Below are 23492 nucleotides of genomic sequence, written 5' to 3' on the forward strand. Positions count from 1 at the left end.
CACCTTATCACGATAGAATGCCTGAAGCTCCCTTACTGTCCTGGCCAAGGTAATGGCTGTAGGAAAGAGGTCTTGAGAGACCAATGAAGGCAGGAACAGTTCCCCATAGGTTCAAATGGAGGTTTCCTCAGCACATTGAGGACTAAGTTGAGGTCCCACTGTGGAGTTGCCTCCTTGATAGGAGGGAAGAGGTTGAATAGGCCTTTTATAAAGCTTGTAGTCATCAGGTGGGTAAAGATTGAGAACTGGGGGTTGAAAAGCTGTGGTAGCAGCCAGGTGAACCTTAATGGAGCTCAGCAACATGCCTCCGTTTTTTTAAGTTCAGCAGGTACCCGAGAATGTGTGACAGACAGGACTCGAGAGTAGGTACAAACCAGAGGCTGCACCTCACCTGGAAGCATTTTCACCTCTGCAGATAAGTTTTCCTTGTCATGGTTTTCTGCTATTACGCAGTACTGTTTGCACCTCTGGAGAGCAGGCTTTTTCCATACCAAAGAACTGTCTGACACCCATACCCTGAGATGAACCATCAAGAGCTTGGGGTGGGTGATGGATCTCAACTCCTGGATGAAGGCATTTTGCTGTCATGGGAAGATGGAGAGGTGGTGGCAGACGCATACAAACCACATCTGGGAACAACACAGCTACAACTGTGCTATGAGGATGGCTACTAATTTCTCCTGTTTCAATTTGTTTCAGACCTTCAGCAGTAAAGGAATCAGGGGATAAGAGTATAGGAATACATAAGGACAAGAAATCATCCATAGGGTTGCAGACTTATCCTTGAGCAGAATTGTTGTCAGAAATCTCTCTCTCTGGATGACCAAGTAGAGAGAGACATCTCTCTCTGAATATCTCATTGTTGAACTTCCACGCACCGTTGATCTGGAAAGGCCTGCTGAAGGAGTTCATCTCTGTTCTGTAGTCCTGGCAGGTAAACCACTTAAATAAATAGGTGTGATATGCACCAATTCCATAATTTTATGGATTTGGCACAAAGACTGGGCTCTTGCTCCTCATCAATGGATGTAATACATTGATGCTCTGTTGTCCAGCATTGTTCTGATTGGGTGGCCCCTCATGTGGAACAGGAAGTGCTGGCAAGCCTAACAAACTACTCTGTGCTCTAGTATGTTGATATGGAGGATCATCACCTGCAAAGTCTATCTGCCCAGAACTGTGGAGCTTATCAGGCAGGCAACTGTAGTAATGATCTTTGTAGGAAGAGGCTGCAAAAATAGAATTCCCATACACACCTTCTGTGAATCCTTCCACCAATTTAGAATCAAACTCTATGAGGTACGGACACCCACTTGGATAGACTGTGCTTGCTGGGAGTGTAAATGGTTTTCAGCCAAGCTTTGAAGACACAGAGTGTAGTCTTGCTAAGGGTGTCACCCAAACATACAGGCAGCCATGTGGCCCAGGAGGTGCAGGTAAGCCCTTGCTGTAGTTTGGAATAGCTTATAGAAATCACCTCCATCTCTCCAAGGTGATGAGCCCCCAGGAAGGTAGGAAATTGGAGAGATGATCTGCATAATGGCGGAGGAGGAAATGGTGCAATGTTGGATCTGGAGTTGGAGAGAGTTTATGGCCCTTGTCATAAAAGTCATTTTGAGAATGTCACCAACTGGGAGGTTGTTGTAGAGGATGGCCCTCTCGTAGTGAACATGGGCATCTTCCTGGAGGGTTCAGCTAGGTTCATGGACTGGGCAAAACAGCTGAGTTCTCTGCAATCTACTGTATCTTCTTTTAGCCACAGATGTATATTTGCTCAGTGACCGTAATTTCACCCAGGAGTCCTTAAGAAAGTGATGGGACCCGTCTGTGACATCACTTAACTTGGTCTCTTTGAAGGGAAGGTCCTAAGCAGTATTTTGTACCACTCGGGGGCTCTTCTCTGAAGCCGCTCCAATCAATCAACATTCTTCTTGAATTGAAGTCATCAGAACTGGACACGCAATATTCCAGTAGCAGTCACATCAGTACCAAATACAGAGGTACTATAATCTCCCCACTCCTCCTCAAGATTCCCTTGTTCACTCATCCAAGGACCACATTAGCGCTTTTGGCCACAGCATTATACTGGAAGCCTACCTTCAGAGTGCAGGTGTCAAATTGAAGTAGAAGAGTTCAGTAGCTTTTCAAGGTGTCCTCTCATCAACATAAACAGAGAACCACACTTGTTTTGGTCTATCCTTTGAGCATTTAAAGGCAAAGCAGGCTCTGACACTAAGCCACAAAAGGAAGCCCCAGAACAATCTCCTTGACCAGACTGTAACAAAAACAGACTAGAGCATTGCTCACAAACAGAACCGGGTTTCCCCCAATAAAAACTGATCATGCTGAGGCAGTCACCAACAGCACAGTTTCAGCCAGACCACTGTATTGTCAGAGTCATTCTCTTGGGAACTCTGGATTGCTGGCTGTTTGGCAGATAAACAGATGCTTCCCTTATCTAAAAGGAGAAAAAACTGGACTCATACTCACATATGCTTATCAGTTCTCTTTTGTGCAGGTGCTCCATTCTAGTTTGAAATGCTGTGCATGTATTTCTTATCCACTATTTTTACTTATGTTCCAGAAGAGTCCTAATACTACAGCTTTCCTGTAACACAATCCAACATTAATAGCTGATGTGACTAAATGCCAGATACTTGTTCTCAGGTGAAAACTGGAGAGTGTTCCTTTTACGGGCTCTTTTATGGAACTGCAGGGCACATGCAATGATCACTCAGTTTAAAATAGTATGGTATACCACACTTTTCAGCTCACACCATTTTCCTACTACTGGTCCATTTCTGGACTAGTGCTAAGTAAATGCTCATTTGTGCTCTTAGAACCAGACTGCTACTTCATTGTGCATGGAGCACCTGCACAAAAGAGGACTGGTAAGCATATGCAAGTATACGAGTCCAGCTTTTCCCTCCCCACGTTTTACATGTATCACTATTAGTAAGTTTCTAGTCACACCACAATGTGCAAACATTCCAGACATAAAAATAGTCATGGTCCCATCTGCAAAACATTTGCATTCTAACACACTTAGAATCGTATCTAATTCCCTCTTCAGCTATTCGCACAATGGGGACAATCACTGTAAAATGAAGAAAAGCACACTAGGCACTTTTTAAAAAAAGTGTTAAGGTTAATGAAAACAAGGCAGCTAAATTCAGAATCAGGGTTCCCTCTTGTGGCATATCAAAAGTACTACAACCATTGTTTCAAATGCAGAGTTACAAATGACCTGCAAAGGAGAATAAAGCTGAACTGAGAGGGAGAAAGTTGAGTCACTTTTAAAAACCTGCTAACAGTTGGTAAAACTATATATGTTGTTGCAGCATCCAAAATGTGGTAGCTGCTTTCCAAAGCAGGGAAAGCTAGTTCTTATCCAAGTGTACACAATCGAAAAAGATAAACAGATGAAGGGTTGGATACCAATCCCCCCCAAGCAACATGGTCAAGGTGATAAACTAAATCCACTGTTGCACAGCTAAGTTGGTCCACGTTTTTATGTTTTAGATGAGTATTTAACTCCAATGACCATTCTTAAATATTTGTATAGGCTCCAATCAGGGCTCCACTGTTCCAGGTACTACACACACATATTGAAGAGAATCTCTACCCCAAGAAACTTAAGAGTCTCAGTTCCCAATCCTATGGAGACTTATGCTGTGCTTGACTTTCTGTAATATGAATAATCCCATAGGAGTCAAAGAAACTACTCACTGTGTGCAAAGTTAAGCACATGTGTAAATCTCTACAGGAGTGTAGTCCAAGTAATATAAAATATTTCCTTAAAGATTCATCATCTCACTTCTTCAGTTAAATGTGTGACTTCAAAAAATATCCCGAGACACTTTTTACCTCCCACAAGGTCTGCTACCAAAACCAGGAAAGACCAGACATACAAATATTAAAATTAAGATAAAAAACAAGCAATGAGAAAAACTTAAAAGCTTTTCAGGCCTTCTTTGTTAAGTCGTATAGTAGCAAAAATGGGACAACACACTCAATTTCTATAAAAAAATTGTTTGCTAGTCACCTTTGAACTTCAGGACAAAACACTACGTTTTCAATTGAAACTGTATACAGAATTCATAACCAGCTTAATTTTTATAAACACTCTTAAGAACTTTTAGATGTGAAAGAGGGAATTTCTGCATTCACATACTTACTCTGTGTATAAATCCTCTATCATTGCAACGATGATAACTATGAAAGAAACTGCAAAGATCTGGCAACCAGAGCCAATAAGTGATGAAAACATTAAAGGATGACTGGACGGTCTAAAAACATCGCCATGGACCTGTTTCCACCCATATTCATCACCCAGATCTCTGTCCTGTGTATAAAAATACAGTTCATTTATAAATATCATTGCTAAGTAATAACAACTGAGAAAACTATGCTAGGCATGAAATAAAGGTTTGTCCTAATGGAATATCTTTAAACTAAATAAATTAACTTCATGGAATATTTGTCCCCTAAAGAACAATCATAAAATGCACAATCAAAGTCACTAGTGGAAAACTAAATCCAATCAGAATGGTTTTATTTCCTCAACCCACAAATGTCAATCTTTAGGGGTTTGCACAGGCTTTCAAAGCACAGGGGCCAGTGGAGAGGATTTTTTGTTTCAATTTTAAAAAAAAACAGCATGTGTGAAATTAGCACTTGAGGAAACTGACTGCTTGAAAGCTCTGGAGGCTGAAGCCCAACTTATACACAGAAGAAGATAAATCATACGTCATGGTAATACAATTTTTCCACAATGACTTAACAACGTGCCTCACATCGAAGTTGGAGGGAGCTCAGTATCCAAACCCAGTCAGTTTTTGTCCCCTCTACACAGGAACGTGCCAGTTAGTGCCAGCTGTGGTAATATGAACAAATGGCGACTAGCACCTGAACTAGATGGACCAAATATTTCATAAGCAGCAGAGTTTATGAACTCTCACCTAGTGCAATCCTAGGCAGAATTCACAGTTGAAACTTAGTGAAAGGCTATTATTGCATCACCAATCCTCAGTGCAGTCTGTGCCAACAGCTTTAAGTTTCCTAATTCAGTCCTCATCAACCAGCAACTGATTCTTGTAACAGGAAATTATGTCGCTCTGGTTGGGAAATCTGAAAGCCACTGTTCTTCTGGAGAGAATTCCCTACCCACCTCTTAGGCAAATTTTCTCCACAAATTTCAATTTATTTTCTATTTTGGTGAAGAAAACCATTCATAAGCTCCAATGAAATAAACAGAAAAAGCAAGATGTCCTACTAAAATTTCTAGGAACTTAGTGCAAATCTTACCATATCATCCATTTCTTCTTCTTTGCTATATCGTGCATAGTCCTTTCTCAATGTTCTCATTAATATCATAGACACTAAACCCACCAGAAAGATGACCATCATGAAGGAATTGAATATGGAAAACCAGTGAATCTACAAGAAAAAAAAAGACTCAATTTTAAGAACTGTGTGTACATATCAATGCCGATAAGAGTCAGTACAAACTATTGTGCTAAGTAACAATGAACTATATAAAGTTGTAAAAATCCTATTAAAAATAGCTTGTGAAATTTTGCAAGTTATCTTCCACCAACACATGTTGAATGTGTCCATTAGTCAAGCTAAGATGCTACAGAACATTAATTTTCATTAATTTTGAGTTCATAGGAATTCATACATGCTGCCTTTTTAACCTGCTGGATGCTGCAGAGAAAAGTTTTCCGTGCAGAATGTTATCATAGAATCTGAGGCTATGTCTACACTGACAGCGGCAAAGTCACCACCGTCAGATCTGGATTGACTGAGCAGTCAGCGGAGACCCGCTCAGTCGATCCAGAAGTTAACACTGTTAATCCACCCCCGCAAGAGGCGTAGTGCTGCGTCCTGCGTTCCCATCGGCACAGTGCAGTGAAGACGGTGTGCAGAAGAGAAGCACAGCAGTCGACAGGAGTTACGCAAGTTTTCTGCGTAGTTTGCATAACTCCTGTCGACTGCCACTGAATCGCCGGGGTAAATGTAGACCAAGCCTTAGAAGATTAAACCCTCTGCTCAAAGCAGGATCAACTCCAACTAAATCATCCACAAGCAACCTCATGTTAAAAATAAAATCAACTGGACTGAGCCATTTTTAAGTATTTTATCTGCTCTCCTCTCAAAAGGGACAAAGCCACCTCCAAAACATTTTACCTCTCCTTTTTCACTACAACAGAAGCAACTGGAGCAGCCTGGAGAACTGATCCACTGCCCTTTCTGAATCAAATAGTACATTTCAAAGGAAGTTTTGTATGGCAGTTTTAGAACTACATACTCTGTGCTGAAAGAAAGATGGGTCAAGATACTTGTCAAATCGATCTTCAAACTTCACATCTGACTTCTTCCATTTCACCTGGAGAGAGAAAAGATTTACACTTGAAAAACTCACAATACTTGCTCAGCCACAAATCCACAGGGATTTAGAAACCGACTTTTCTGATTTTTTTATTCAGTTGAAAAGTGAATTTAGGAGATGGCAAAAGGTGCTGGGCTGAGAGCCCCTAACGTCTGAAATCTACAGAATAGGAAGAGCATGAGCAGCAGCAACGCAAACGTCACATGCTTGCCTGAGAACCTACTCCAACCCTCATCTGAGCACATCTAGGAACAAGAAAGTTAAGTCTTATGCTCCCGTAGGCCAGGTCTACATTAAAAAGTTAGGTCAACCCCAGCTACATCGCTCAAGGGTATGTTGCTCAGTGGTGTAGCTTTTTCATATTTAAACCAGCCTCACCCCCAGTGTAGACATCACTAGGTCAACAGAAGATTTTTTCCATTGATCTAGCTACCACTTCTAGGGCAGGTGGATTAACTACAGAGATGGAAGAACCCCTCCTGTCGCCACAGTAAGTGTCTACACTGAAGCACTGTAGCGGTGCAACTGCAGTGCTGCAGCTATGCTCCACTGTAGTTGTTTAAGTGTAGACATAGCCTTAGTCCTTAACAATGGTTCCTTTGTTTTTTTATTGTTATAGGCGGAGCTAGTATCAATGCTCCTTAAAACTGCCTAACACTTTCCATTTCAAGATCTGTTTTCATTTACTTACCACTTTGACAAACTAACTGTTCAGTCTGAGGTTTCCCAGGGTGTGCCTCAGATTGAATGTGTCTGGAAAGTTTTCACTGAAATAGTTCAGTTGTTTTTCAGAATAAAGTTATTAGGGAAAGATGTTTTGCCTAGTTAAAAAGATTCTTAAAACACATTTCATGCAGACGCTCTAGTACCTCTGTGTTGTAGGAAGGACTTAAGTTTGGCAAGGGTTGCCCCCATCTGAGGGACATGCTTTCCCCTCCCCCTTGAAAATTCACCCAAATTTAGTCGTTACAAGCTTTTGAAAAAAAGCATTTTGGACGTGTTCAGTAGAGGTTTGTTACAGGATGGCAGCTAAATTCTCCAGATTCCAACATCAGAGCAGGGGTAGTCAATAGGCAGACCACGGGCCAAATCCAGACCACCAGATGCTTTTGAACGGACCCCAAAATCTTTTTATGTACTCATTATTTTTGTTTGTTTTTTGGATTATTTTCTCTGGAGTCTAGACCTTGACTAAAAATTGACTACCTCTGTCATACAGCATGCTTCATCCTCTCATAACCTCTGTATGCCAAATAGACTGTGGATACACCATCACTAGAGCAACTAAGCATGGTCCATCACAGAATTGCAGAGGCTAAGACTTTTCCTGCAACTGTTCCCATCCAAGCTGGATGCTGCTCTGGAATTGACAGCAGAGACCCTTTCCTGTGTTCTCAGTGTTCCTCCCACTTGTGGCCAGTCAGCGCAGAGGCCAGGAATACAAGGAAAGAGGGAGACAAACAGGCACAGGCTAGAGGGGACAAGAACAGATGGGTTCAGGTTAGGAGGTGAGGACAAATGAGAAAGGTTCTAACCACCAGAACATACTGTCCTATAGAAACTGGAAGAGAACCCAGGATTCTGGAATCCACATTCCTTTGCTATCAGCAAATGGCTGTGAAGCCCACTGACCAAGTGTCTGCATCTTCCTCTTCTAGATGCTGGGTCTCACAGAGACCAACAGCAGGTGACTGATATCAGTTACTCAGTTAGCTCACATGACAGAGGTCCATGCCATGGATTTAAAAATCTCAGCTCTGCTGATAAACAATGTGGATGCCAATATGGTTCCACCTGATGGAATTTGGGTTTTTTAGTGTCCTTTTATTTAAAAATTGGAAGTTAACATTTTTAACATAGTTTTAATGAAAGGTTGATAAGTCAACTACTCCAGTGTTAGAAAATGCCACAATTAAAGATTGCCAATGCAATCACTTTTAACTGAAAAATTCCTGAGTTTTACAAAAGCTATTTTCAGTTTTTACCAGTTTTCACTCCAATTCTTGACCACTCAAGTACATGAAAATACTCATAGCTGGCATCCCTCCTCTCTCTTTCCCCACCCCTGAGAGACTGTCCAGTGAGAGGGACACAGCCCCCACCTCCCTCCCTGGCTCTGCACAGAACAGCAGGAGTTACACCCCTCCCCTGTATCTTAGGGCAGGCAGGACAGAACTGTGTTTGCTGTGCTGTGGAGTGAGCTCTCCAGAGTGAGTTAACCTGAAAACTTCCTGGGGCTTGGAAAGGAGAGGGGCAGAGGTGGACGGTTGCAGAGCAGCAGAGCTCAAACTGCTTACCAGAGCGGTCTCAGAATGGCATGCTGGGATAATCGGGAGGCTATTTTTAGTAATGGAACCTAAGGGCTGTGTCTACACATATGCTTTTCTGCAAAAACTTTGCTGAATAAAGGTTCTACGCCTCTCATCTAGGTAGTTTTATTTTGTCGACACAACAGGTTAGTTTTGTTGACAAAAGGGTCATTGCAGTGTGTACATCAGGACTTGTAGGTTTGAAATTATTTGATTCCAAATATATTGGTGTCATTAGGTATGAAACAGGGCTTAGGAAAAGACAAAAATATGCACACTTTCAGACACGTTTTGCATTTCTCCAAAGCCACGGGGACAGCCAGGCTAAATTTGAGTGAGTGGCATTGTGACTCCATGCATCAGGTCCCAACACTCAGCTCTGTGGGACAGGAGCAGCTGCTGAGTGGTGAGGGTGGGCTCGCTTTCCAATTCCACTCCCTCCCCTGGGCCTTCCCTTCTCAGAGCTCTGGCGTAAATGTATGTTTGCACCACTAGTTTCATAATTTCTCTGGCTGCAACTGAACTCATGAATCCATGTTTAAGCCACCCTGTTTAAATGCTTCTGTTAGTTGTTTTAAATGCACTAAATCAGCATTTCAAATTTAATTCTACAACAAATTGCAAGCTATTGAAAAGATGCATCTTCACTTAAGACAGTTCTCCCTGTAAACACACAGACATCAATTCTGAATTTTGGGTATGTGAGTAACTATTCCAAGTATACTACACTCTGCAGAATTTCTTATCCCATGTATATTCCTGCATTACTTACTGAATAGGACATTTGGATTTTGGTATTTGGAACTAATTTGACCTTTCCTTCACTTGTCAGATTCACATCCACAATTCTATTTCCATTGAAACCAATTTCAAGTTTTTTATAGGTCCAAAGATAATGGTCTTCCCCATTTTCATCTGCTTCTCCAACAATACCTGTAGAAGAAACAAGTACTGTTTAAGATGCAATTACAAGCATGTTTCAAGAGTATTCTGTGAATAGTTTCATGAGCATTTGATATATTATGGCACATAACAAATATAAACTTGGTAGCTAAATTAACATTACAATAGAAAAAAAAGCAGGACATACATTTATTTCATCTTGCCTGTTTTTGAGCTAGTATGTTTGATAACATTGTACCTTCAAATGTGCTACACCAGCAGATGGTGATACCACAGTAAACGTACAGGGGCAGATAAAGGCCAAATTAGTAGTGCAAGACACAGCTGTATCAATATCTTCAATTTTTTCCAAGTGCCAATATAAAGATCACAATCATATCTTTAATCCCAATCCCTCCTCATCTTACTTTCTCTTCTCCCTTATTCCATCTATCCTTTCGTTCACTCATTCTCTCTTCCCTCCTCTTTATGACTTGCTTCACCATTCATCCTATATCCCACATTCATTATTGCCACCTCTGCCTCATCGTACTCCCTGCATTCCCCTCTCTCACACCTTCTGTCCTAATTTTCACTCAAACTTTTCTGCTGTTTGTCAGGAACAAAAGGTCCTGACTGTTTTATTTTTGCTGAAGGACACTGGCAAGATTTTTCATGGCCGCATTCATCTCCACCTCAGTGACAAAACAAAATACAAACAACTATTTTGCTACACATGAAGAAACAGCACTTGTAGCCTACCTATGCTCTTTACTTTTCAAGGAGGTATTTTTGTTCATCTTATTCAAGCTCATTTGTTCAGTGTCACCTCACGTACACAGTGCAGGAAGAACATTTGTCAATTTGTGGCTACACTATTCAGTTCGACATCTGCTTCTACGGTGTTGCCCAAAATCATGGCACTCTGGATCTCTACACATCTAAAAGGATGTTCAGATCAACCACCTCTTGAAAGAGTATACATCCACATACCGCTACATCCACTCAAGGAGATTGCATGCCATAGAGCCATGTTAGTCTATCTACTATCTGCCAAGGCTTTGTAGCAAGCCCCAAGAAAAGTACTCATCTCATTTTCGCATAGATTAAATTTAAAAACAGAAAAAGTTAGGTAGCCTTCTAGAAGTTAGTAAATCAAGTGCAGTTCTTCCAATAGAAATTTAAGGTCAATATCTTTTCGTTGTCTATATCCAAGAGTTATTGTAAACTATATAGATATTGTCTAGAGAACACTGCTTCATTTCCAGACCTTCCAAGCTTTCCTCCTAAGTGAGACTTCAAGTGTTGACTGTGTGTCACACTGGTACATCTGACAATGGCCTAACAATCTCTACCATGGTGGACAATCAGAAGGAGCATAACATGCTGGTAGGCAAACTTCTGCCTTGCTCATAGGTCGAATTAGAACAGTCAGAGAAAAGTCCATTTTGATAGGAGCTCAGATTTTTTAACACGCGTTAAGAAAAGTGGTCTGCTTCACCAACTAAGCATAAATTGCCTAGAATTCATAGAAGGAGGCCATGCCATTTGGAGCCTATTCCTCCAAACTCCACAGAACAGACTTTTACTTTCTATTAGTAGCATAAGGTAGAGCTCAGCTAATCCATTAAGGTGACACAGTAACAAGCTGAACCAGGAAAAGACAACACCAAGGCCTTGTCTACAGTAGGAACATTTTATGGTGTTGGACGATATGGTGCTTAAAAAGCAGGCAGGCAATTCTACAGTAGGCCTTCCAAGGCTGGTAATCCTGGGGGAGCCAACTGAACTGATGTGAAGGCTTATGGGTAACAGCAGGAATGCAGATTCAGAACAAAGAATCCTCAGGCTACCCTAAAAAAAAGCTAACAGGTCCCAGTTACTGAAAATCCAGTTTCGGTCATTCCCAGCATTCCAAGAGTGAAATTCTCACCCTCCAATATATTTACAGGACACCAGTCATTAATATCTAGGCTCTCACATCTCCAACTTCTCTATTGTACATCTTACCTACATTCCCCTATTAATCACTGACATTCCCCACTGGTGCTACCAATGGCTCAGCTCCACTGATGGTAGCAACAATGGAAATGCTAGTGCACATAAGAGACAAAGGGGTCATCGGTGTTTGTACTGCTAAGTTCTGAGCAGGATTAGCCAACATGGTGGGCTCCTGCCATTGCTACCAATAGGGGAAGTGAACCATTGGTAGCAACTGTGGAAAATGTTTGGTGCTATGGAAAGTAGAGAGCCTGAAGCTGCTTTAAAGCAGTGCCTAAACTAACTCATGCTCACTCTTTCACAAACTATGATTAAACCCGGCTTAACAAGTTCCTGAATTTGGCCCCGTCTAGACCTGTGGATAGCCACTGCTAACAACCTTGTAAGCAACAGGTGATATTCTGGTGTAGATACAGCCTAAGATTGAGGGAGTGAACTGCAGCTCTGATAGTTTCTCTTTGCCTTCAAGAAGAGTACTGAAACCAGAATCTTCTGTCCTGCTGCCTGGGTGTGTGATGTGAACAAGTTATACCTTTTATAATAATAGTAATCTCTGCCATGTTGATCCATTAAGTATCAAAAGGTAAGGCCCTAGCTCCAACAACTGTAACAACCAAGATTAATCTTTACCACTACACTGAAAGAGGTCCAGAGTGTTCAGGCAGGCAGGGATAAACAATCTGAACAAAGCATACCATTTATTTGAGTTACAAATAAATATTAGAATCACATTAAAACACGTGTTTCAGCATACAACACAACATTTAGTTAGTCGATATATACAAGATTCACTAATTATATTAGAAATATTTCTATCCCTATTGTTTCTAGAGTGTTTGTTTTTCTAGCTCAAATTTGAGCATCCACTCCTTCATTCAACTTACTTAGGTGCTCCAGTCTGAGTACTGTGTAAAACAGTGCAATTTTGAATCAACGTAAGGGTGTTCAGCAAATCTCTGATCACAGTCAGACCTCTTTAATATAGCTTGTCATCCTCCAGCTCATGAATCTGTCCTGACCCAAAGCTGGCTTTCATGGTTTGTATTTCTCCAAACTCTTTAGCTGGAAGCAGAACGTAGTCATCAGGACTTCTTGATCCTGTTTAGCAACTGTATATATAGTAAGAGCTTCACTCTGTAACTTGGACAACTAAACAAGTTTCCTACATTAAATTCGAGGTCTGTTATATCCCAAGTGAGGCTAGAAAACCAGCCCCAAACAAGGCATTGAATGGAAGTTGTCTGTCAGTAATTTCAGCAACCAATGAGAAGAGTCTTCAAAACCAACAAATGCTCACTGAATAACGTAAGTCAGCTAAACAAAGCAGTCATCCTAGTGCACTCTTACAGACTATGTAATTGTGCTGCTAGTCCAGGAACATTACTCAATGGTCCAATTTTGAGATGTTAACATCAGCAGTCAACAAGGCCATTGGTAGAAAGAAAAGTCATCCACAGCTGCCCTTAAAAACACAGCCAAGAATTTCGGGGCAAGTGTAATAATGGCTGCTTTGATTGATTGCATGGTGCTTTCAAAGCAGTACCTCTTGCAAAGTATGAGTTTAATAGTACAGGTGCCACAACCACTCCTATGCTGCCATTCTCATGTGCATGTTTCCCAAAGCACTTATACCTCTAAATACTCCCCCCAAAACTAATACTGAATATTTAAAACTTACTTTTGTAGCATTTGTATTTTCTGTGCTAATGTTTTTGTCCATATAAATTAAAGGAGAAAAGCCCTACTGCTATTACGCAAGGTTCCACCAGAGAAAATACTGCATGATACAAGAGGCACATGAAAAAAAAAAAGTAAAGTAGGACAGTCAAAGCAAGAAAACAAAGTTACTTACCAGTAACTGTTGTTCTTCAAGATGTGTTGCTCATATCCATTCCAATTTAGGTGTGTGCGCGCCCCGTGCACAGATTCCCGGAACTTTTTTCCCTTAGCACCCCCGCAGGGCCAGGCGGCGCCCCCTGGAGTGCCACACTCATGTCACAGTATATAGGGCGCTCCAGCCCTGCAGGTCCCAAGTCCCTTCTTTCTGCCGACTCCGACAGCGGGAACCGGGGGTGGGTTTGGAATGGATATGAGCAACACATCTCGAAGAACAACAGTTACTGGTAAGTAACCTTGTTTTCTCTCTTTGAGTGATTGCTCATATGCATTCCAATTTAGGTGATTAAGTAGCCATACCCTAGGAGGCGGGTAGGAGTCACTGACGAGCGGCTCTACTCAGTACGGCTCTGCCGACAGCTACGTCGTCTCTCGCCTGTTGAATAATGGTGTAGTGGGTCATGAAAGTGTGAACTGACGACCAGGTGGCTGCCCTGCAGATATCCTGCAGTGGCACGTTCTCTAGGAAGGCTGCTGATGAGGCTTGAGCCCTGGTTGAATGTGCCGTCACCGCTCCTGGCAGGGGCACTTTCGCTTGCTCGTAACATGTCTTAATACAGGATGTGATCCAAGAAGAGATTCGCTGGGTGGAGACGGGAGAGCCCTCCATCCGGCCTGCCACTGCTACGAACAGCTGTGTTGATTTATGGAAGGGTCTGGTTCTCTCCATGTAGTGTGCCAGGGCCCGCTTGACATCCAGCGAATGCCATCTCCATTCCTCTTCCGAACCATGCGGTTTTGGGAAAAAGACAGGGAGGAAAATGTCTTGGTTACAATGGAATTGGGACACTACCTTGGGTAGGAAGGCCGGGTGCGGTCGCAGCCTGACCTTGTCCTTGTAAAATACCATATAGGGGGGCTCCGATGTTAATGCCCTTATCTCAGAGACCCTCCTGGACGAAGTAATGGCCACCAGGAATGCTACTTTCCAAGAGAGGAGTAACAGGGAGCATGTAGCCATGGGTTCAAAGGGGGGACCTGTCAATATGGTGAGGACCAGGTTTAAATCCCAGGGGGGGATTGGATCCCGAACCTGTGAAAACACCCTCTTCACCCCTTTCAGGAATCTGACCGCCATGGGGTGGGCAAACAGTGACCGCCCTCCATTGGCTGGTGAAAAGCCGAGATGGCCACCAGGTGTACCTTCAGGGAGGCCAAAGCTAGGCTCTGAAGTTTAAGATGCAGAAGGTATTCCAGGACAGCCTGTATTGGCGAGCAGGTTGGCGTGATACCCTTGGCCTCCACCCAGCCTGTAAAGCGCTTCCACTTAGCCTGGTATGTAACCTGTGTGGAGGGTTTTCTGCTACCCAACAGAATCTGTTGAACCTGTAAGGAGCAGGCTCTTTCTCCCTCTGTCAGCCAGAGAGTCTCCAAGCTGTCAGATGGAAGGAGCCCAGGTCCAGGTGCAACAGGCGCCCCTGGTCCTGGGAGAGCAGGTCGTAGCGCCTTGGGAGCGGGATCGGCGTGTCGATGGATAGGTCGAGCAGTGTACTGTACCAGTACTGTCTCAGCCACGCTGGGGCAATCAGTATGACATTCACCCTGTCCCTCTTGATCTTGAGCAGGACTTGAGGGAGCAGTGGGATGGGGGGAAAAGCATACATCAGGGACCCTGACCATTTATTAAGAACGCGTCAGACAGGGAGTCCAGCTCGCGACCTCGGAGCGAGCAGTATTTCGGGCACTTCCTGTTCCAAGAGGACGCGAACAGGTCCAGAAGGGGAACGCCCCACTCTCGGAAGATTGAAGTTGCTACCTCGTGGTATAGCGACCACTCGTGCCGGGGAGAGAATGACCTGCTGAGGCAGTCCGCCTCGTCATTCCTGGTCCCCGGGAAGTGAGAGGCAAATAAATGAAAGTCATGCCTCACTGCAAATTCCCATAGTCGTGTAGCCCCTGGCACAGGGCCGAGGAGCGCGTCCCCCCCTTGCCTGTTCATGTAGAACATGGCGGCTCTATTGTCCGTAGGGACCCGTACCCCCCTGCCCTTCAGGAATCTGAGGAAGGTCTTGTAGGCCAAACGGACTGCTCTGAGCTCGCGAACGTTGATATGTAGAGCTCTCTCCATCGGTGACCATAACCCTTGGGTGCCCAGGTCACTGCTGATGTGGGCTCCCCATCCCACATCCGAGGCATCCATGATAAGGGTCACGGACGGAGCCAGGTCTCTGAACGGGACTCCCTTGAGCACCTCCCTTGGGTTCCTCCACCAACGGAGGGAGGACAGCACCTGTGGGGGAACCGTGACCACCCTGGTCAATAAGTGTTTGGAGGGTACGCAGACCGAAGCTAACCATGCCTGTAAGGGCCTTAGCTTTAGACAAGCCAGCCTTACCACGTAAGTAGAGGCTGCCATATGTCTCAACAGCTGTAGGCAGTGCCTGGCTGTCGTCATGGGGGACCTATGCAGCTCCGCTATAATGGACCTCATTGCCTCGAAACGCGGTCGTGGCAGGAAGGCTCTGGCCTATATGGCATCCAGGGTGGCCCCTATAAAGTCAATGCGCTGCACCGGGGCGAGTGTGGACTTTTGCTAATTAATGAGCAGCACCAGTCTGGTGCATGTGGCGCAAGCCAGCTTCAGGCTGTTCTGCACATGACCCCTGGATCTGCCCTTGATGAGCCAGTCATCCAGGTGGGGGAAAATCTGTACTCCCTTGCGGTGCAAATAGGCCGCCACTACCACCATACACTTGGTGAAGACCCTCGAGGCTGAAGACAGGCCAAATGGGAGGGCCGCAAATTGGTAGAGGCCTCCTTGTATCGTGAATCTCAGGAACCTCCTATGCCCTGGTAAAATGGAGATGTGGAAGTAGGCATCCTTTAAATCAAGGGCAGCGTACCAGTCCCCTGGATCTAGGGCTGGAATTATGGAGGCTAGGGAAACCATACGGAACCGGATACGTCTGATATATCTATTCAGACAACGGAGGTCCAGGATTGGTCTCAGGCCACCTTTGGCCTTGGGGATGAGGAAGTTTCTAGAGTAAAATCCCCTTCCCCTTTCCGCCTATGGGACCTCCTCAATTGCACCGAGCTTCAGGAGTGAGTGGACCTCCTGTATGAGGAGTTGCTTATGCGCAGGGTCCCCGATAGGGGACAGGGTGGGAGGGGCGTCTGGGGGAAAAGTAGTGAGCTGGAGGGCATAGCCCCTGAGAACCACCCCCAGGACCCAATGGTCCGTAGTGATTGCTTCCCAAGCATGATAGTAAGGCCAAAGCCTGCTTTCAAAGGGTCGGTCAGGCTCCCAGGGAAAAGGAAGGGCGCCACCCTCATAGTCGCTGTCAAAAGTGTTTATTACCGTTTCCACTTCCGGTTTTGCCGCCATGCTGCGCCCGCGCTCAAGAGCCCTGCCGTTCATGGCAATTGGGCCCTCTAAAGCGCTCCCGCCCCCTCTTTTGCTGAGCGGCCCAAGGGGCTGGTCTTGGCGGGGGAAGTGGCTGCCGTTGTGGCTGGGGGCGAGACTGGCGTCTCGATGCTTGAGGGGTGTATAGCCCTAAGAACCTCAGGGTAGCCTTCGAGTCTTTGAGGGCATGCAACTTGTCATCCGTCCTCTCCGAAAAGAGGCCGGAACCTTCAAAGGGGAGGTCCTGGAGAGTTTGCTGGACCTCTACCGATAACCCTGATGCTTGCAACCAGGAACAGCGGCGCATGACGATGGTGGACGCCATCGCCCTGCCTGCGGTATCTGCTGCATCACTGGCGGACTGCAGAGCTGCTTGGGCCACTGTCTCCCCCTCCTCTGCCAACGTGGCCAGGTCTGCAGCTTGATCAGGGGGAAGCGCTGAGATCAGACGCAGCATCGAGACCCACAGGTTCTGGTTGTATTTTCCCAGGAGGGCCTGATGGTTTGCCACCCTTAATTGTAAAGCGGCCGTCGAATAAACCTTGCGGCTGAAGAGATCTAACTTCTTCCCCTCTTTATCCTTGGGAGTACTCCCCTGACCCCCTTGGCAATCTCTCTGGTTCGCCGCATCCACAACTAGAGTCCCTGGGAGGGGATGATTATACAGGAACTCAAAGTTTTCCTTCGGCACATAATACTTCCTTTCTGTTCCCTTCGATGTTGGGGGAACAGAGGAAGGTGTTTGCCAAACACCCTTTTGTGGATGGGGAGGGCCACTCGAGAAGGGCCTGAGCACCCCGAAGGGCCAAAGAGGGGATCATCCTCCTCCGACATCTCCTTAAGCAGTAACCCCAAGTTGGTAGCTACCCGCTTAAGAAGATCTTGGTGCGCTCGGAAATCAAAAAGGGGCGTCTTATGGTCCCTGGAAGTCCCGTCCTCCGGGTCTGACTCCCTATCAGAGGGGATTTGTGGAGGCAGTTGTGTTGGAGGAGGTGGAGGCTGCACCACACCAGAGTGGAGAGACTCAGCACCCTGTCTCGGCTGCGCGGTCCAAGGTCCCCAGTACGGCCAATGCCATGGCCCTTGCGGCCACCCTGGCATAGGTAATTGCTGGGTCTCCACATGGTGGCCCCTGTGGCCTTAGCCCGCAAACCATCTCTTGCGACCTTTCGGCGGCGACCGGCTCCGGGAAGAAGAGGAGGACCGGTGCTGATGCCTGTCGTGCCTTCTAGAGGAAGACCTACTGGAGGAACTGGTGGACATCCTGCGTCTGCGCCCCGACCGTTTGTAGCAAAGCTTCCCACTACGAGATCGGGAGTGACAGCTTCTGCGGCTGCGTGCCGTTGAGGCTGAACAGGAACGCGCTAGTTTTCCCGGTGCCGCAAAGCCCGGTGCCGAGGCGGTCGATGCCATAGTCGCCGGTGCCGGTAGCCTCGGTGCCGAATACATCGGTGCTGGTGGTGCCAGAGGTACCGGTGCAAGTAGCGCCGGTGCCGTAAACCCTGGAGGCGCCAAGATCTGGCCTGTCGGTGCCTGGGTCCCCAATGGAGCTGGAGGCATAGATGGCATGGACCACGCCAGGGAGACGTGCAACGCTGCTGTAAAAGCCGGCATCGTTATCGGTCCTGGCATCATTTGTACTGCAATTGGTGCCGGAATGGACGGTGCCACTGCAGTCGGTGCCGAGGTGAGGGGAGCCTCCAGGACGTCGCTGCTCGATGTCACCGGACTGCCGACTGGTGAGCGGTTGCAGTGCCGCGATGTCCCTCACACCGGAGAGCTCGAGCCCGAGCTGCGGGTGGTGTCTGAGTTCGCACTGACACTCCTGCACCGCCCCCCCTGCGGCCGTGCTCGACGACCGAGAGTCGGAGCTCAGAGGAGATGCACTCTCCACCCTCCGTGGCCGTCTGGGTGAGGATTGGGAGCGTTGCTTCCTCCACCCCCGGGGCTACCCAGCACGGGTTTGCCCCGAGATGCAAGTCCCACGCCCCTCAGCCGAGGGGGGGACGGAGGCGTAGGCAAGACCATGAGGGCCGTTGCCGCGACGAATACTTCCGGCGTCAACGGCCCTTGTAGGGGCACTCCCCCACCCCCACGAGTCGGGGGAGGCTCCCTACGAGGAGACACCGGTGCCGGAGGAACCTCTACGGCACGTGGCTGGGGTGTCTCCTGTCCTTCTCCCTGCTTCACTGGTTGCAGGGAGGAGTCCATGGAGGTGGTGCCGGACCGCTTCGTCTTCTTCAGCACCGAAGACTTCAGTGCCGATGTCGGTGCCGGCGGTGCGCTTTGCACCGAGCATCCACTCGGTGCCAGAGATCTCGACGGCTCGGATGACAGATGGAGAGCAGATTCCATGAGCAACACCTTCAGCCTTTTGTCCCTTTCTTTTTGGGTACAGGGCTTGAAGGATTTGCAGATCCTGCATTTTTCTTTGCGGTGCTGTTCTCCAAGACAACGGAGGCAGCGGTCATGAGGATCACTCACTGCGAACTGCTTTGAGCATAGGGAACAGCTCTTGAAGCCAGCGGAGCCCGGCATGGCTCCCGCAGAAGCCCCTGAGGGCACTTGACACTACAACAGCTATCTAAATAACTGTTTTGAATAACTAACTAATTCTAGATCTCCAACTAGAGCAAAGAGGCTAAGGACTGCTGCTTGCAATAGCAAGGGCAGAAGTTCCAGGAACCATCAGAGGCGGAAAGAAGGAACTGGGGACTCGTGGGGCCGGAGCGCCCTATATACCGCGACATGAGCGCGGCACTCCAGGGGGCACCACCCGGCCCTGCGGGCGTGCTAAAGCAAAAAAAAAGTTCCAGGAATCTGTGCATGGGGTGCGCACACACCTAAATTGGAATGCATATGAGCAATCACTCGAAGAGAGAACCCCAGATGCTGCTTGGCTACAGACAAGATAAGACTACTAGTTTGAAAGCAGCAGATCAAGTTCTTTAAAGCCTGTGTATTCCTCATGATGTTTACATCAAACACAACTGATAGATCCCAGTATTCAGAGTACAAAGAGAAAAGGGCTGAAATTCTAAAAGGAGGGTGAGGGAAAATTCTATAACAGAAATCTTACAGAATTATCCTATTGTCCCTTTACTTATCCAAGAATACGATTTCTACCAATCACAACCCAGATAATTAGATATCTCATGAATCAAATTTAAATTATCCTTTGTGGTCCAGTAGTTAAAGCGAAGAACTGGAGATTTGGGGTCTACCAGAGAGTTGTTATATGACCTTAAGGAAGTCAACTTCTCTTTGTTCTCATTTAACAGATAAAAGGATAACTGGGATAGTACATGCTAACTTATCCTCCCAGACACTGTCAAATGTTTTTAAGGGACCCATTGTGATAATCTGGTCATGCTTATAAAGTGCTTTAAGAGCTTTAAAATTGAAAGATGTTACAGAATGGTAAGTAGTGTAATTATTGACATGGGCACAACCTGTCACTTCGTTTCCAGCCAGGTTACATCTTTGAGCAGTTATTTACTTTCTGAACCCACACTTGCAGAATTCAGTCTACATCCAGAATGGAACTTTCAAACCTCCAACAACAACATTTTTACTTATGTTTTAGTTTAATGAAGGATTTTCTCGATGTATCATAAGAATTGCATTATCTGCATTGAGGATCTTTGCAACAAGTAGTTTAACCATAATCACCCGCCCAAGGAGTTTACTGCCTCACATATAGCTCTGTCATTAATCTCTCAAATTCCCTATCAGATAGGCATTAAACATACATGCAAAGCTTTGTGTTACGCTAGAAATAGCTAGTGCCTAGAGTAGCAGTTGCTTAAACATTAACGGTTTCTAAGAGCAATGCTACGTGCTCAGAAAAACACACATTTTAAGCTTTCAGTCCTGAGGCGGCGGGAGGGGGGTAGAAGAGAAGGGAATCTGACGTGGCCACAAGCCTAGCCTGGGAGTTTTGAAGCCAATATGAGTCTTTGTGGATCTTGGGACAGAAGGGCTGCCCAGAATGTAGAAACTCGGTTACTCTTTTCAGTACAGAGCAGCGACCACGGCTCCATAATATCACTAAGGCCTGTGAAGGTTGCCTGATATACCACCAAGGGAGAAGCACCCATTCAGCTAACTGCGCTTAGCCCTAGTTTCTGTCACTTTAGACTGCTCAGATGTTTTCCGCTCCCTAGGTCAACCTTCTACTTCTGCCTCCCTATAATCAGACTATCAGAGCTGAAGCACCTTCTTAAACATCCAGAAGTTGACTGAATTAAAAAGATGAAAGTCTGTATTGGCAGAAAAACTTGGACACAAAACTTAGCAGGCAAAAACGTTTGCCACCAATATACACAAGTGGCATCGAAAAACCTTTCTCCGTTAGGCTTATTTAAGGTGGCAGGTGGATGGGGGGGCGGAAGAGTGACAAGACAGATGTCACAGAGGCACAGACACCCTTGGGATAAGGAGAAGAGTTTTGATCCAAGATTCAAACACAACTTCTAAACCAAATTAAGAATGTCCGACAAGTCCCTACTGAGAAGACCAATCTTCCAAAAGAGTCCAAGAAAGACAACAGAAAAAACAGACTGATCATTCAGGCATTCCTGGTTTAATGCTATTGACTCAAGAGGAGACATATCAAGACTCTGTCCTGCACAACTCCTCCACTTGCTCCTATTCTTAATGTATTAAGAGTTTAGATGCTGCTAAGGAAGAAGTCTCATTTGCATATGGGCCTTTTAACAAAAACATGCAGAATTCAGATAAATGACACTGAACTAGGCTTCATTTCTTGCCCTTGATTTTTGACATCTTGCTCCTTATCAAGGACAGTAAGCAAAGTTTTTTTTTTAAGAACAATCTAGAAATAACTAAAGTTAATTTATTTCACTTTACATAGCCAAGTACTGTATATTCAAAATAAAGTTATAAAGCTCTTTAACTACATTAGCGGTGAAGTTAATTGTCATTGTGCTCTGAATTAGACTCGGAGTCTATTCATACCAAGTTAAATGGTTTACTACGTCTGAGTGCCAACCCCAGCAGCATAGTACCACAAAGCAAGTTCTGGTCACAGATTGGCACACAATTCCCAATAACCTGAGTAGGAGTTGCAGGTGCATGTCTAAGAGCAGAATTTAGCCTTTAAAACTCAGCATTAGCAAAACTCTATTTTTGGGAAGAAATTGCTAAAATGAGCTTTTCATTGTTTTTAAGTATACTGAAACAGCAACGCAAGTCACTCAGAAGTCTTCCCTTAATAAATTATCAATCCTTCAACCTCTTTTTTATTCCTATTAGGCTACACACACTCTTTTTTATTCCTATTATTAGGCTACATAGACGTTATTGAATAAGCTTCTTTAGGGGAAACTAAGTACAGTGATCTCATTAATCCTCAGTACATTACTCAGTCACTCAATGATTGACAAATATGATTTAAATTATTAGCACATATCCCATACGGGGGGCTAGTATCTCTGCTGGAGGAACACGTCATACTCCTTAGTGAGTAGTTCACTCGCTTTGGTCCCCACCTACACCCAGCTCTCAGCTGTGGCTCCAAGTAGCTGTTTGCATGCAAAAGCGACCACATCCCCATAAACCACTTCAACAAGTGGGCTAAAACAGATGAGGGTAGCAGGTGGGTCTTTTACCCCTGGCAATTTCTCTAACTTGCCTTTCTCTAGCATGTGAATACTGTTTCAATGGAGGAAATTAATTTGTGATTTAACGGCCATGAAGGTGGCTCAGCAGTGTGCTGTGGGGCGCAGAGAGCATGACAAGGCACTGAAGATGTCCTGGTTACCTACTGTAGCTAAGGAAGTCTTCAGCAGTAACGATTCTTCATGCTGCTGGATTCAGGCTTCCATGGCCGAGAGAGTGGGACTGCCCCTGTGCAACGGCCTTCTCACTTACAAATTTCTCACACAGGTTTTCTCGCAAATCTTATCCCATTATCATCATCTTATCAAATCTCATTATTATTAAAATTATATCATCAATCCAAGTCCTCCAGCAATGAGAGCGTGATGAAGCGACAGGTGGAGATGACCACTGGCAGGCGTAGCCACAATCCTGATGTAGGCAGCCTTGGGGCTAATGGCCATTCAGCTCCGTCCCTGGGATGATGGAGAAGTTTGGAAGCGTTCTAGGCGACTGAGCAGCCCTTTTTAGGATAGCACTGTTCACCCTTTTTAAGAGAGGGGCCTAGAAAAGGTGCCCTAAACATTGCCTGCCCCATAACATCTGGTCAGACTACCGCAGCTGGCAGATCACCCTACAGTGGTCAAAAAACAATGAAAAGAAAAAACTCATTCTAGGAGCATGGAACGTCCACACCCTTATGGATGTAAAAGATTTTATCGTCATCATCTTAAACACTGGATTAACACCACCACCACCACGTATCCCATAGCACTTACCCCATATTGGCAAGTCATCAATATACATCTGATACCAATAATGATTTTTGATAGCATACACAAAAGCATCCCTCTTTGCTTTGTCCAAGTCAATCTCACAGTATGTGGTCTGCATTACATCATCTGTGGAAATCAAAACAACATGTTAATGACATATTAATGATAGCGCTAACTAAAACACAAATTAAGCAGATGAGTGAGGGAATGCGTATTTCCAGAGCTTGAAGTTCTTACTGGTTGTGTATCCTTTGGCAGGTACCCTG

At 45.3% G+C, this 23492-nt stretch overlaps 1 protein-coding gene across 1 annotated transcript in view; it reads right to left on the minus strand.

Annotated features, from left to right (window-relative positions):
• The window catches only part of TM9SF3 (transmembrane 9 superfamily member 3), a 92167-nt gene that overhangs the window by 37806 nt on the left and 30869 nt on the right, over positions 1-23492 (minus strand). Inside the window, exons 3-7 of the mRNA XM_067535133.1 lie at positions 23230-23352; positions 9476-9636; positions 6314-6391; positions 5308-5439; positions 4179-4345 (exon numbers count right to left, since the gene is read on the minus strand). Coding sequence (XP_067391234.1) covers positions 4179-4345; positions 5308-5439; positions 6314-6391; positions 9476-9636; positions 23230-23352 — 661 coding nt within the window. The remainder of the gene's footprint in view (positions 1-4178; positions 4346-5307; positions 5440-6313; positions 6392-9475; positions 9637-23229; positions 23353-23492) is intronic.

The sequence above is a fragment of the Emydura macquarii genome, unplaced genomic scaffold (genome assembly GCF_026122565.2).
Source record: "Emydura macquarii macquarii isolate MOO-44397 ecotype Brisbane River unplaced genomic scaffold, CSIRO-AGI_Emac_v2 contig_67, whole genome shotgun sequence".
Taxonomy (NCBI): Eukaryota; Metazoa; Chordata; order Testudines; family Chelidae; genus Emydura; species Emydura macquarii.